At 61.1% G+C, this 12962-nt stretch overlaps 1 protein-coding gene across 1 annotated transcript in view; it reads left to right on the forward strand.

Moving 5' to 3' along the window:
• Positions 1–12148, forward strand: part of HMCN2 (hemicentin 2) — a 35016-nt gene extending 22868 nt beyond the window's left edge. The window contains 29 exon segments of the mRNA XM_036394203.2: positions 364–636; positions 735–925; positions 1001–1082; positions 1314–1450; positions 1566–1701; positions 1988–2135; positions 2378–2505; positions 2590–2746; positions 2847–2968; positions 3596–3760; positions 3850–3957; positions 4034–4168; positions 4736–4870; positions 5153–5337; positions 5614–5827; positions 5984–6118; positions 6809–6999; positions 7086–7167; positions 7296–7565; positions 8275–8424; positions 9031–9168; positions 9295–9416; positions 9513–9750; positions 9870–9932; positions 10020–10148; positions 10249–10569; positions 10781–10900; positions 11133–11259; positions 11381–12148. Of these exon segments, the coding sequence (XP_036250096.2) occupies positions 364–636; positions 735–925; positions 1001–1082; positions 1314–1450; positions 1566–1701; positions 1988–2135; positions 2378–2505; positions 2590–2746; positions 2847–2968; positions 3596–3760; positions 3850–3957; positions 4034–4168; positions 4736–4870; positions 5153–5337; positions 5614–5827; positions 5984–6118; positions 6809–6999; positions 7086–7167; positions 7296–7565; positions 8275–8424; positions 9031–9168; positions 9295–9416; positions 9513–9750; positions 9870–9932; positions 10020–10148; positions 10249–10569; positions 10781–10900; positions 11133–11259; positions 11381–11723 (4745 nt within the window). The 3' untranslated portion in view covers positions 11724–12148.
• Positions 12149–12962: the final 814 nt, after the last annotated feature.

Here is a 12962-nt window from a genome sequence, read left to right on the forward strand (position 1 = left end):
TTATTTTATGATATATATTATATTAAAACTATACTAAAAGAATAGAAGAAAGGATTTCATCAGAAGGCTGGCTAAGAATAGAAAAAGAAAGAATGAATAAGAAAGACTTGTGTCTGGGACAGAGAGTCCGAGCCAGCTGACTGTGATTGGCCATTAATTAGAAACAACCACATGAGACCAATCCCAGATGCACCTGTTGCATTCCACAGCAGCAGATAACCATTGGTTACATTTTGTTCCTGAGGCTTCTCAGGAGGAAAAAATCTTAAGGAAAGGATTTTCATAAAAGATGTCTGTGACACTCAGGACAGTAGGGAGTGGCCAAACCCACCCCGGTGTCCAGAACCTGCCTTTTCTCCCCAGTGCCCCCCGTCCTGGAGAGCCCCGAGAGCAGTGAGGAGCAGATGGTGGCCGAGGGCTCCGATGTCACTTTCACCTGCAAAGCCACCGGGTCCCCAGCACCGTCAGTGACCTGGCTGAAGAACGGAGAGCCCCTGGGGCAGCAGAGGGCCCAGGTGCCTGGGGGCCCACAGCTGAGCCTGGTGGCCGTGGCACCAGCTGATGCAGGCATTTACTCATGCCTGGTGGTGAATGAAGTGGGGGAGGTCAGCAAAGCCTTCCACCTCGTGGTGATGGGTGCGTGTCATCCCTCTGGGATTTGGGAAGGGCAGCTGAGCCAAGTTTTTAGGAGCAATGAGGGGATGAGCCCTCCTACCTTGCTGTGTGCCTTGCAGAGCCACCCCGTGTCGAGGCTGGGTCCCATCCCACTGAGATATCCATCGCTGTGGGCACCCCTCTAGGGCTCAGGTGTGTGGTGATGGGTGTCCCCATGCCCACTGTCACCTGGGAGAAGGATGGACAGCTGCTGGCAGGGCCCTCACTCGTGACAGGGAATGAGAGCACCCTCCACATTGACAGCACTGAGGTAGGAGTTCCACTTTTTTCTCCCTGCCTGGGTTTTCTTTCTGTGCCTCACTTTTTCCCTCTCCTGGCTGTGCAGGTGGCTGATGCTGGCTTGTACACCTGCCTGGCCACTAGCCCTGCAGGGGAGGACAGCAGGAGCTTCCATGTCAGCATCCAAGGTAGCGTGATCCCAGCAGAGCAGCCAGGAGGGGGCTTGCAGGGGGCTGCAGGATGCTCGAACCCCTGGGGGACCAGAGAGCCAGAACCCCCTTTTTGGGATTGGTGTGGGCTCCAAAAGAGGCATCTGTAGCACAGTGACAGTCCTACAGAGTGGGGGCCTATGCATGACTTATGGGGACAGGGATGGGGCTCTCCAGCCCACCCTGACAACTCCGGGCCGTGTCCCACAGCACCCCCCAGCACTGCCAGCGCCGGGGAGATCCCCATCATCACGGCTGTGCCAGGGGGGCAGCTCCTCCTGGAGTGCCCAGAGGCTGCTGAGCCCCACCCCAGCATCGAGTGGTACCGGGAGGGCTCCGTGCTGCAGGTACCTGTGAGGGGACAGGGACACTCATGGTCAGAGCCTGGCCACGGTCACCAGCAGCACGGGGCTGTGCTGGGGCTGATGCTGGGTCCCTGCTGACGGCTCCTGGTGCTTTTAGGAGGATGCCCGCAGGCAGCTCCTGGCCCAGGGGCGTTTCCTGCAGGTGCTGGCGGTGGCTGCGGCAGATGGGGGCGAGTACAGCTGCAGGGCCGCCCCCGGGGACAGCAGCCCCCACGGCCGGGTGCGGGTTCACGGTGAGCCCTTCCCTTCCCTTCCCTTCCCTTCCCTTCCCTTCCCTTCCCTTCCCTTCCCTTCCCTTCCCTTCCCTTCCCTTCCCTTCCCTTCCCTTCCCTTCCCTTCCCTTCCCTTCCCTTCCCTTCCCTTCCCTGTTAAATCCAGGATTTGGGATGTTATAGGGTATCTTATGGTCGGGTGAAGGGGTGGCAGGGCTGGACAGCCCCCAGTGCTGCTCTGTGCTGGTGCCCTCCCTCCCCCAGCCTTGTCCCACACTCTCGGTGCTGTCTCTGGGTGCTGCCACAGTGGCCCCCGAGATCCAGGCGGGCCCCCAGGAGGTGAAGGTGCTGCTGAACAGCTCGGCCGTGCTGCCCTGCCGGGCACAGGGGTGGCCCGTGCCCCGGGTGACGTGGCGCAAGGACGGCCAGCTCCTGCCTCTGCCCGGCAGTGACAGGTATGAGGCTCTGTGGGTTGGTGGCACCAAGAGCTGGCACTCAGGTCGTGCCAGCCTCCACAGCAGTAGGTGATTAGTGTGACAGTCACCCTGTGAATTGCTGTGCTCTGTCCTCACACCAGTTTAGGGCAAGAGCTGCATGTGGCTACAGTGGCACTTGTCACCTTCCCAACCCCTGCTCCTGTGTGATGCAGCCTGGCCATGCAGAGCTCCCACAGGGTTCACCTTCTCTCCCTCCTCAGATTGCAGGTCCTGCCAGGTGGCTCCCTGCAAATTGACCCTGTCCAGGCCCAGGATTTGGGTCATTACCTCTGCATGGCATCCAGCCCTGCTGGCTCTGACCGGCAAGGCCTGGACCTCCACGTCCTGGGTAAGTAGGAGAGTCAGATGGATCCCTCCTGGGCTCACCCTCCTGCAACCCTGCGCTGCTCATGGCTGCCATGCCCTCCCACAGTCCCTCCTGCCATCACACCTGGGCCCTCCAACCTCACCCTGCTGGCTCAGCAGCCAGCCACGCTGGGCTGTGATGCCTGGGGGTCCCCTGAGCCCCACATCAGGTGGGAGAAGGATGGTCATCCCCTGAGCCTGCACCTCCCACCTGGCACCTACAGGTACCTGTACACCAAAGGGTTCCCCTCTAGGGTGGGGTTTGCCCCCCCTGCTGCTCCCTGGGGCACAGGGCTGATCCTGGTGTGTGCTCTGCCCGCACAGTTTGCAGTCCTTAGGGTCACTGCTCATCTCCAGCCCCACTCCCAGGGATGAGGGCAGGTTTGAGTGCATCGCCACCAACGCTGCTGGAGAGGCTCGAAAGGCCTTCCTGGTGTCTGTCCATGGTGAGCTCCTGGGGCTGGGGGTCTTGCTGAGAGTGGCTTTCCCAGGGTCTGTCACCACCTTGGCTGTGACATGGATGTGCTCCAGCCCCACACTGGGTGGGTGCCCACCCAAGAGCTGGGCTTGGGGGTGGACAAAAGGGGAAGAAAAATACTCATGCCCATAACAACAGGGACAGAATCCTCTTCAGCATTTGCCATGCAGCCCTGCCCACCTCCTGTGATGGTGTTCACAGGGGTCTTAGGATGAGGGAAGAGACGAGGATCTGACTCCATGTTTCAGAAGGCTTGATTTATTATTTTGTGATATATATTATATTAAAACTATATAGAAGAAAGAAGAAAGGATAAAGAATAAAAGAAAGGATTTCATCAGAAGGCTAGCTAAGAGTAGAAAAAGAAAGAATGATAACAAAGGTTTGTGGCTGGGACAGAGAGTCTGAGCCAGCTGGACTGTGATTGACCATTAATTAGAAACAACCACATGAGACCAATCCCAGATGCACCTTTTGCATTCCACAGCAGCAGATAACCATTGTTTACATTTTGTTCTTGAGGCTTCTCAGCTTCTCAGGAAAAAAAAATCTTAAGGAAAGGATTTCTCACAACCTCCCTCCCTCCTTCCTGCAGTGCCCCCCACCATCGCTGATGACCTCACGGACGTGGTTGTCACCCGGCTGTCCCCTGCAGTCCTCACCTGCTACGCCTCGGGCGTGCCCCCGCCCACGGTGTCCTGGAGCAAGGGGGGGGCTCAGCTGGGCAGCAGAGGCGGCGGCTACCGCGTCCTGCCCCGAGGTACAGCCCGGCCCAGCACAGCCCCGCGGGGACAGGGCTCCCCTGCCAGCCCCGCCGCCGCCTCCCCTCTGCCTGCTGCTGTTTTGCAGGAGCCCTGGAGATCCGGCAGGCGCTGCCCGCCCACTCCGGCCGCTACACCTGCACGGCTCGGAGCGCCGCGGGCACGGCCCGCAAGCACCTCTGGCTCACAGTGCACGGTAAGCACAGCTCCGGGCTGCTGCTGCTGCGGGTCCTGCGCCCTCTGCCCGGGGTAGAGCTTCCCTGCCTTCACAGAGCCCCCTGCCCTGAAGCCCCTGCCTGGCATGGTGATGGTGATGGTCAATTCCAGCGTGGTGCTGTCCTGTGAGGCCACAGGCATCCCCCGGCCGGAGGTCACCTGGCAAAAGGATGGTGTTGGCATCACTGGAGGTGAGCAGGAGTGAGCTGGGGGCTGGCAGAGCCCACATCACCTGCCAGCCTTTACCTAGGGGGAGATTTAGATGCCAGGGGTTTGTCGCTGTGCATGGGTCCTGCTGGCTGCTGTCCACTTGGTGGAAGTGCCAGGTGCCCCATGTGCCCTTGTGTGGCTGGTGGCATTTCTCTGCCAGGCACGCTGGAGAGCAAATAAAAGCTTGGGGCTCTGCCAGGGCCTTGAGGCTGATACAGAGCAGGGTTTGGGGGTGTCATGCCCTTCTGCCCCATGCAGTGCCCTCCATCATTGCTGTCCCTGCCCTTCTGCCCTATCCAGTGCCCCCCCCCACCATTGCTGCCGGCCCCCTGGTGCTGCCAGCTGCTACCTAAGGGGAGGTTTAGATGCCAGGGGTTTGTCACTGTGCATGGGTCCTGCTGGCTGCTGTCCTTGGTGGGTGTGGTGGCCGGTGGAGCTGTTCCATGGAGACTCCTTGGGAAGAGGCGCAGGGGAAGCAGTCCCTGCACATCGTCCACCCGTGTCCTGGCTCAGCTGTGCTGCCCCATCCTGTCCCTCATTTCTGCCAGGGTCTGGGCTGAAGGTGCTCCCCAGGGGGCAGCTCCGGCTCCTCCGAGCAGCCCCAGAGGACGCCGGTACCTACCTGTGCATGGCCCGCAACCCCTCGGGCACCGCTGCGGGGCGGACCAGGCTCATTGTGCAAGGTACAGCAGCGACCAGAGCCCCGGTGCTCCCCGCTCTGCTCAGACCCTCCCCAGCGCCTCTCAGCAAAACGTGGCTGCTGAGCTGTGAGCAAGTCCCTGATTTTCTGCCCCATCCAGTGCCCCCATCATTGCTGTCCCTGCCCTTCTGCCCCATCCAGTGCCCCCCATCATTGCTGCCCCTGCTTTTCTGCCCATCCAGTGCCCCCCATCATTGCTGCCCCTGCCCTTCTGCCCCATCCAGTGCCCCCATCATTGCTGTCCCTGCCCTTCTGCCCCATCCAGAGCCCCCCACCATTGCTGCCGGGCCCCTGGAGCTGGAGGTGCTGCAGGGGCTGGAGGTGCTGCTGCCCTGCGCCGCCCGCGGTGTCCCCGAGCCCCGCGTGTCCTGGAGCCGGGAGGGAGCGCTGCTGCGCGGCGGGAAGGCCACGGTCCTGCCCTCCGGGGAGCTGCTGCTCCGGGATGTCCAGGTGAGCACCATCCCCTAGGGCTGCTGAGAGGTTGCAGTGATGAGGAACGAGTGGCTTCTGCTGCCGAAGAGCTTTTGGTTGATTGTGAATACATCTGGCAGAGGGAGAGCCCCGTGCAGCCCTGTGCTGCAAACTGGAGGGTTGGGGCAGTGTGAGGTTGCTGATGCGGGCTGGAAAAAGTGGCTCTGCCCAAACTGTGACTTTTTAGGTGTACAAGAGCCTGCAGAGCTGTAGCTCAGCCCAGATTCAGGGTGATTCCCTCTCATCCTCACACAGGAAGGGGATGCTGGGAGCTACTCGTGCACGGCGGTGAACTCCGCTGGGAGGGCCGTTCGCCGGCTCTCCCTCTCCATCCACACCCTGCCCACCTTCACCCAGCTGCCCACAGACATCACCCTGAGCCGGGGCGAGAGGCTGGAGCTGCTGTGTGCCGCAGCGGGCAGCCCCCAGCCCCGCGTCTCCTGGATGGCCAACGGGCAGCTCCTCACTGGTACCTGGGCAGGCGATGCTGAACATGGGGGAGATGCCATCCTGGTGCCACCCTTGTCCCACCTTTCAGGGTCCCCGGGGTGCCAGCACGTCTGGCCGTGCGGGGTTGTAGCCAGCTGATCGCCAACCACCCTTTTTGGGTGTTTGCACCCCGCAGGTGTCGCCTCGGGGCACAGCGGGCGGAGCATCCTGCGGCGGGAGGCGGCCGCGCCCACGGACAGCGGCACCTACGTCTGCCACGCCGAGAACAGCGCCGGGGCCATCAGGGCCGCTGTCCTCGTCTCTGTCACAGGTAGGTGCTGGCAGGGAAAATGGGTAGCCCGGCTCTCGGGTTTTGGTTGTTAATTGCTGCCCCGAGATGTTCAGGGTGTCTCTGCTTCAGCCCACGCAACTGAAGAACGAGTCTGGACTCTTCACTTTTCAGTCTTGAGGTTGTTTATTAATTCTTATCTATAAAATTTTCTTTCTGCCCAGCCAAGATCTGCTCAGCAGGGCAGCCACAAGCGCTCTGACCGCCCCAGAGGTGGTGTTGTCTTATTATACGACAAACTATGTATAACATATTTACAATTACTTCCCAATACCTATCACCTATGTTAGACAGTGAACTTCTACTCTAAACCAATCCCCAAGTGCCAACATCACTGCAGAAAATGGAGACTAAGAAGAAGAAAGGCTGGACATGCCCAAGTTCCTCCATCTTGTCCCCATAACCCCCATACCAAAAATCCCAAAATCAACATTTTCACCCTGTGATCATTTTGTTATTACACCATTCAAACCTCTGTGACTTTCAGGTCCTCGTGCAAAGTTGGCAACTTGCTCCAGGGGTCAAAATCAAATCCCCAGGTGCTCTGGGCTGTGTGCCAGGGTCTCTGAGCCCCCCGCCGGGGTCCTCAGCAACTCTGGACACCCAGAGGGATGCACTGAGTTCCGACACCCGGCCAGTCCCACTCCTCTGCCACCCTTTTCCCTTTCCCAGAGGCACCCGTCATACAGGGGGATGCCAGCACGTACCAGGTGGAGCGCTCCGGAGCTGATGTCCTCCTCCACTGCCCCGCCCAGGGTCACCCTGAGCCCCTCATCCGCTGGAGCAAGGACGGGGGGCCGGTGGTGGCCCGGGGGCGCCTGCACCAGCTGCAGAACGGCTCCCTGGCCATCCGTGCTGTGAGGGTGAGCGGGGCCCGGGGGGTGCTGGCACATTTTAGGCTGCTTTCCTGACAAAGCAAAAGGCCGTGCTGATGCTGTTGGTCCTGTAGAGCACCGATGTGGGGCAGTACCGGTGTGTGGCAGAGAATGACGCGGGCACAGCGGCAAAAGTTGTCACCCTCGTTCTGCAGAGTGAGTGCTGGCCCCCCTCTGCACCCTTATTTTAAGGGACTGCAAACTCCATCACCTCTAAGCCTCTCTAACTCCCCCTGCCCTGTGGGGAGTGCCGCATCACTACCTGCACCCCTTTGTCTGCCCAGGTGCCCCGGTGGTGACAGTGACACCAGCAGAGCTGAGGGTCCATGCCGGGCAGCAGGCGCTGCTGCACTGTGCGGTGTCAGGGGAGCCCACGCCCTCCGTGGAGTGGCAGCGCGACGGGGAGCCCCTGCCCGAGGGTCCCCAGGCTCGTGTCCTGCCCAATGCCACCCTGCTGCTGCCCTCTGTCGCCCACCGCGACGCCGGCAGCTACTCCTGCCTGGCCCGCAATGCCCTGGGCTCTGCTGTCGCCCACGCCTCGCTGGGTGTCCGAGGTGGGTGCCCGCCCTGCCCCGGGGCCGGGGCTGCCTGCAGGGCTGCTCCAGCAGGGTGAGACCTCCAGCCTGGTGCTGTGGAGTGACATTGCCTTGCTTGCTCTGCCCCTGTGACTCAAACTCTGCTTTGTCCTGTCCTCTCCTGCACTGCTCAGCTGGAGCCCTGAGCGCAAGCAGGCCCTGTCCCGAGCAGCCTCTCCCTCCCTTGCCTCTCCTCGGCCTTCCTGCCTTAGCTGCCCGTGATTAAATTCCCCGCTCCCAGGGGCCCTGCTGAGTGCACAGACACATCCTGTCCTGCTGGCCCTCGGGAGCAGGGAGCCAGGCTGGAGGAAGTGCCAGGTGCCCCATGTGCCCTTGTGTGGCTGGTGGCATTTCGCTGCCAGGCACGCTGGAGAAGCAAATAAAAGCTTGGGGCTCTGCCAGGACCTTGAGGCTGATACAGAGCAGGGTTTGGGGGTGTCAGTGCCTGTTGGTGTGACGAGGCACAGGGCCACACTCACAACATCCCTTGTCAACATGGCATTGTGCCTGGAGCCATGGGGTCCCTGGGGACAGCTGCAGCCAGGCAGGGACACTGCCTGCCTTGCTCTGGCTGCTTTCACCTCCAGAAAACAAGATTTTTTTTGACATGCAAATTAGTGAGAGGGGAGTCAGGCCAAGGGAGTGCAGTCCCAGTGCTGCTGCCTGACCCTGATCCCATTTGCCCCAGGGGAGCTGCACCAGGTGCGAGGCAGCCTGGTCGGTGCCATCAATGGCCACGAGCTCGGTGTGTCCAGCCTTGATGCCAGCGTGCTGGGGGACTCTCAGTCCAGCACCACCACCCTCCAGAGCAGCATTGGGAGCATCCCACCTGCCATAGGTGGGTGGACATTTCTACCCTCACCCTTGTGAGAGTTTTGACCTCTGTCAGATGTAAATCCTAGGGGAAAGGTTTTTATTTATATTTTTGTCCCCCCAAGAGCAAACCTTTTTTCCCCCAAAACTTCCACTGTGAGCAAGGATGGATGGGACTGTGACGGTGTTCACAGGGGTCTTAGGATGAGGGAAGAGACGAGGATCTGACTCCATGTTTCAGAAGGCTTGATTTATTATTTTATAATATATATTATATTAAAACTATACTAAAAGAATAGAAGAAAGGATTTCATCAGAAGTCTAGCTAAGAATAGAAAAAGAAAGAATGACAACAAAGGTTTGTGGCTGGGACAGAGAGTCCGAGCCAGCTGGGCTGTGATTGGCCATTAATTAGAAACAACCACACGAGACCAATCCCAGATGCACCTGTTGCATTCCACAGCAGCAGATAACCATTGTTTACATTTTGTTCCTGAGGCCTCTCAGCTTCTCAGGAGGAAAAATCTTAAGGAAAGGATTTTTCATAAAGATGTCAGTGACATGGGGCAGCCCGGGTGCCCCCCAGGAGGGCGCTGCCTCCATGGTGAAACCCTTTCTTCCCCGTTCCCAGGCCCACTGATGCGGGTGCTGGTGACCATCATCGCCCCCATTTACTGGTCCTTGGCCCAGGCCCGCGGGGCAGCCCAGAACGGGCTCCTGCTCACGCAGGGCACCTTCCAGCACGAGTCCCTGCTGCACTTTGCCACAGGTGAGGGGTCCCTGACAGCACAGCCTGGTCAGCTCAGCCTCCACCTCCCCCGTGCACCACACTGATCCAGAGTGGAGCTGTGTGTGGGGTGCTGTGGGGTGCTGATCGCTGTCCCCCTCCTGGCAGGGGAGCTCCTGCGGGTCACCCACGTGGCGCGGGGCGCGGGTGGCGCTGGCGCTCTGCGGCTGGACAGCGTCATCAGCGGCTCCGTGCCCGAGGGCTTGGGCGATGCCGTGCTGCTGCTGCAGGTGCTGCCACTGCCCGTTATCCCCATGGGAACCACGACTGCCATGCCGGCAGCACGGCGGGTCCATGGTCTGACCCCCGCCCCTGCCTCTCCCCAGGATTTCAGCGAGCGCTACGTGCGGACGGGCGCGGGGCAGCTCTCCGGGGGCTCGGTGCAGAGCTTCCTGCGGGATGGGCGCCTCCTCCGTGCCCACTGCAACCACACCATCGTGTTCGACCCCCCCGTGGGCCCACAGCCCCCCCGGGTGCAGCAGCTGCGGGCCAGAGCCATCACAGCCTCCTATGACCCAGCCAAAGAGGAGCTCCGCTTCCAGCTCCGTGCCTGGCTTGACGCAGGTGAGCAGGGGAGTCCCCAGCGTGGGGATGGAGATCTGTGATCAGTTCTGGGTGTCTGTGAGGGTGCAAAGGCCATGTTCCTGCAGTGACATGTCGCATTCTCTCTGCTCAATTCACAGGGGCTGACAGAGACCAGTGCCCGCTGGGATTCATCCCAGACCCTGGGCAGTTGTACTGCGTGGGTACGGACCCTCCTGAGGGGCCACGAGGATGGCAAGGGGCACCTGGTGGCACTTCCCTGTCCCCCCAACCCTGTGCTCTCTGCTCAGATGTTGATGAATGCACCGAGGGCTCCCACGGCTGCCGCTACAACCAGGTCTGCCAGAACATTGCTGGCTCCTACAGCTGCTCCTGCCCGCCCGGCTACCGCACGCTGGGCACGGGCTGGCCATGCCTGGGTATGAGCTGGGCTCTCAGGGCCCGTGGTCACCTCCCTCTGCCCTATTCCAGCCTCAGCTCCCCCATCCAGCCGCAGCTCCCCACCTCTTTCCTTCCCAGATGTCAATGAGTGCCTGAATTTCCCCCCACCGTGTGCCTTCGAGTGCCGCAACCTGCGGGGCTCCTACGAGTGCCTGTGCCCCGGCGGCCAGGCCGTGCTGCCGGGCGGGCGGTGCGGCACGGCGGGGATGGAGGGAGGGGACACAGCGAGCAGCGAACCCCGGGACGCTCCCCTGAGCCGGCAGGGCCCGAGCAGCCGCCCACGGGGACGGTCCTGGTACAGCCAGCTGGCCCTGCGCCGTGTGGCCAAGGATGCAGGGAGGGGAGCCCGGGCCCACCCCTGCCCCACGGGCTACATCAGGAGGAATGGCACCTGCGCTGGTGAGCGTGCTTGGGAAAGGGTGTTGAAGGGAGTTCAGAGATTGCTTTGTCCCCAAAAGGTACCTGGTGTCCTTCTTGCTGCCCTGTCACCACTTTGTGCCCTGTGGTCTTTGCTGTGCTGGGAAGGGGAGGTGAGAGCCAGGCTGGCCCAAGGCAGTGGCACCAGAGGGGCGGATCCTCCCCTCTTGCCTTCACCCCTCTCATCCCACAGATCTCGACGAGTGTCAGACACTGAACCAGTGCCAGCACGAGTGCAGGAACAGCCCGGGCAGCTACAGCTGCCTCTGCCCCACTGGCTATCGGCTGCTGTCCAACGGGAAAACCTGCCACGGTCAGTGCAGGGGTGCCAGGGGGGTGCCTCGTCCCCATGGTGCCCTGGGTGTCATCTTTTTGGGGCTGCAAGTCTTTCTCCTTTCTTAGGATGGTTGCTCCCAGCCTCAGCTCTCCACACTCAGTGCTCGTGTCTCACTGCCTCAGGGTCCTGGCAGATGTGGGAGGCTGGGGGAGCTGGGGATTGAACCCCCATCTCAGCCACCCCAGACCTGTCCCCTCTCTCCCTGCAGATGTGGATGAGTGCACGGAGGGCACAATCCAGTGTGGCTCAAGCCAGATGTGCTTCAACACTCGCGGAGGTGCCCTCTGCACGGACGTGCCGTGCCCGGGTGGGTACCGGCGAGGCTCCAGCCCAGGGTGAGTCGTGCTGTGGGTCTGGCAGTGCCCATCCCGCTCTCCCCATCCCACCACGCCCCCCCGAGTGTCCTGCCCACTCTCCGGCACCCCGCACATCCCGCATTGCCCATCTCTCACGCAGGCTGTGCGTGGGTCGCTGCCCCCCGTTCTGCGGCCCGGCCGGTCCCCCCACGCTGCAGTACCAGCTGCTGCCCCTGCCCCTGGGCATCGCTGCCCGCCGGGACGTGCTGCGCCTCGCCCCGGCCACCGCCCTGCGCCACCGCCCCGTGTTCAGGCTGCTGGAGCCGGAGCCCGACAGCCCCTTCGCCCTCCGCAGCGAGCGGGGCCGGGGCATCATCTCCACCCTGCGGCCGCTGCGGGAGCCCGGCACCCACCGGCTCCAGGTGCAGGCGCTGCTCCCAGACGGGCAGCGAGCACCCAGCACCTTCCTCCTCCTCATCTCCGTCTCGCCCTACCCCTACTGACACAGCCCAGGGACAGGAGGGGACGCGTTTCTCCTCCTGTCCCTCCCCACCCCATCGGTGGGGCGTGTGGCTCAGGGAATGCTGAGCTTGTACCTCTTCTGTCCCTCCCAGACACCCCTTCCCCTCTCAGCTGCGTTCCTTTGACCCAGGGCCAGGCCCTGACTCAGCAGGAGGGTCAGGATCCTGAGGGGATAAGATGTCCCACCAATCTCCTGCAATCAGGTCCCAAATCCCAGAACAAACACAGCTTTGGGTGTGTTTGGATGGCCTTGGCCACTGTTAGTCCCCAAATGTGGGGGGTGGGAGGATGAACTGGGTGACAGTGCCCAGCAAGGGTCCCACCAGGGTGCAGGGAGGGATTCCTTGGGCTGGGGAGGGTGTGGGGCACCCCAGCATTAACCATTATTAAACTGAAATAGTCTTTTTGTTTGTCTGTTTGTTATTTTAATACACTTGGTCTCTGTGCACTCTTATTGATTTATGAAGGTGTTTTGTAGCTAAATATTAGCTGTGCCTGAAGAAAGCAGCTTCCTTCAGTGTGTGGGAGAATTCCCAAGGCTTGGACACCTCCCTGCCTGGCCTTGGACCACAGAAGGGAGGTTGTCTGGATGCAGCAATGCCAGAAGGCCAATGTCCAGCCCTGAAGGTCCAATCCTGCCCTGGTGTCCAGCCCCTCAAGCAGCAAGAGCAGGACGTGGCCTCTCTGCACATGGTGAAGATGGAGGCTGTTCCTAAACACAGTTTCAGTCCTAGCTGATGGTGTGGGGTGTGGGCTGCTGGCCCCAGGAGATGTGAGCCCACAGCCACCAGGGCTGGGCCATAGAGGCTGATGGTGGCTCTGCTCCTTCCATAGTCAGATCCTGTCACTGGAACTGGCTCTTGCTGCACCTGTCAGAGATTCCCCTAAAATTCTCTGTCCTTTGAGATGGAGCTTTCCTGTCCTCCAAAGCCAGGCCTGCTGTGGGTCTGGGGTGCTCTGGGGGTATGCAGGGGGGAAAGGTGAGTTTGGCCCCCTGGACAGCCCTCTGCCCTGTCCCCTCCTGTCCCCTCCCCTCCTGCATTGCCTCCTGATGGAGGTTCAAATAAACCCAACCTTCCCCTCCCTGCTGTCCGGGGAGGAAAGTCAGGTGCTGCAGGGCACCATCTCTGCCCCCATTTTCCCACTCCTTGGGGGCAGGTGGCTCCGTGGAGCCTCCCGGGGGGGGGGGGTGACACCCGTGGGTGCTCTGTGGAGGTTGC

The sequence above is a fragment of the Molothrus ater genome, chromosome 20 (assembly GCF_012460135.2).
Source record: "Molothrus ater isolate BHLD 08-10-18 breed brown headed cowbird chromosome 20, BPBGC_Mater_1.1, whole genome shotgun sequence".
NCBI lineage: Eukaryota > Metazoa > Chordata > Aves > Passeriformes > Icteridae > Molothrus > Molothrus ater.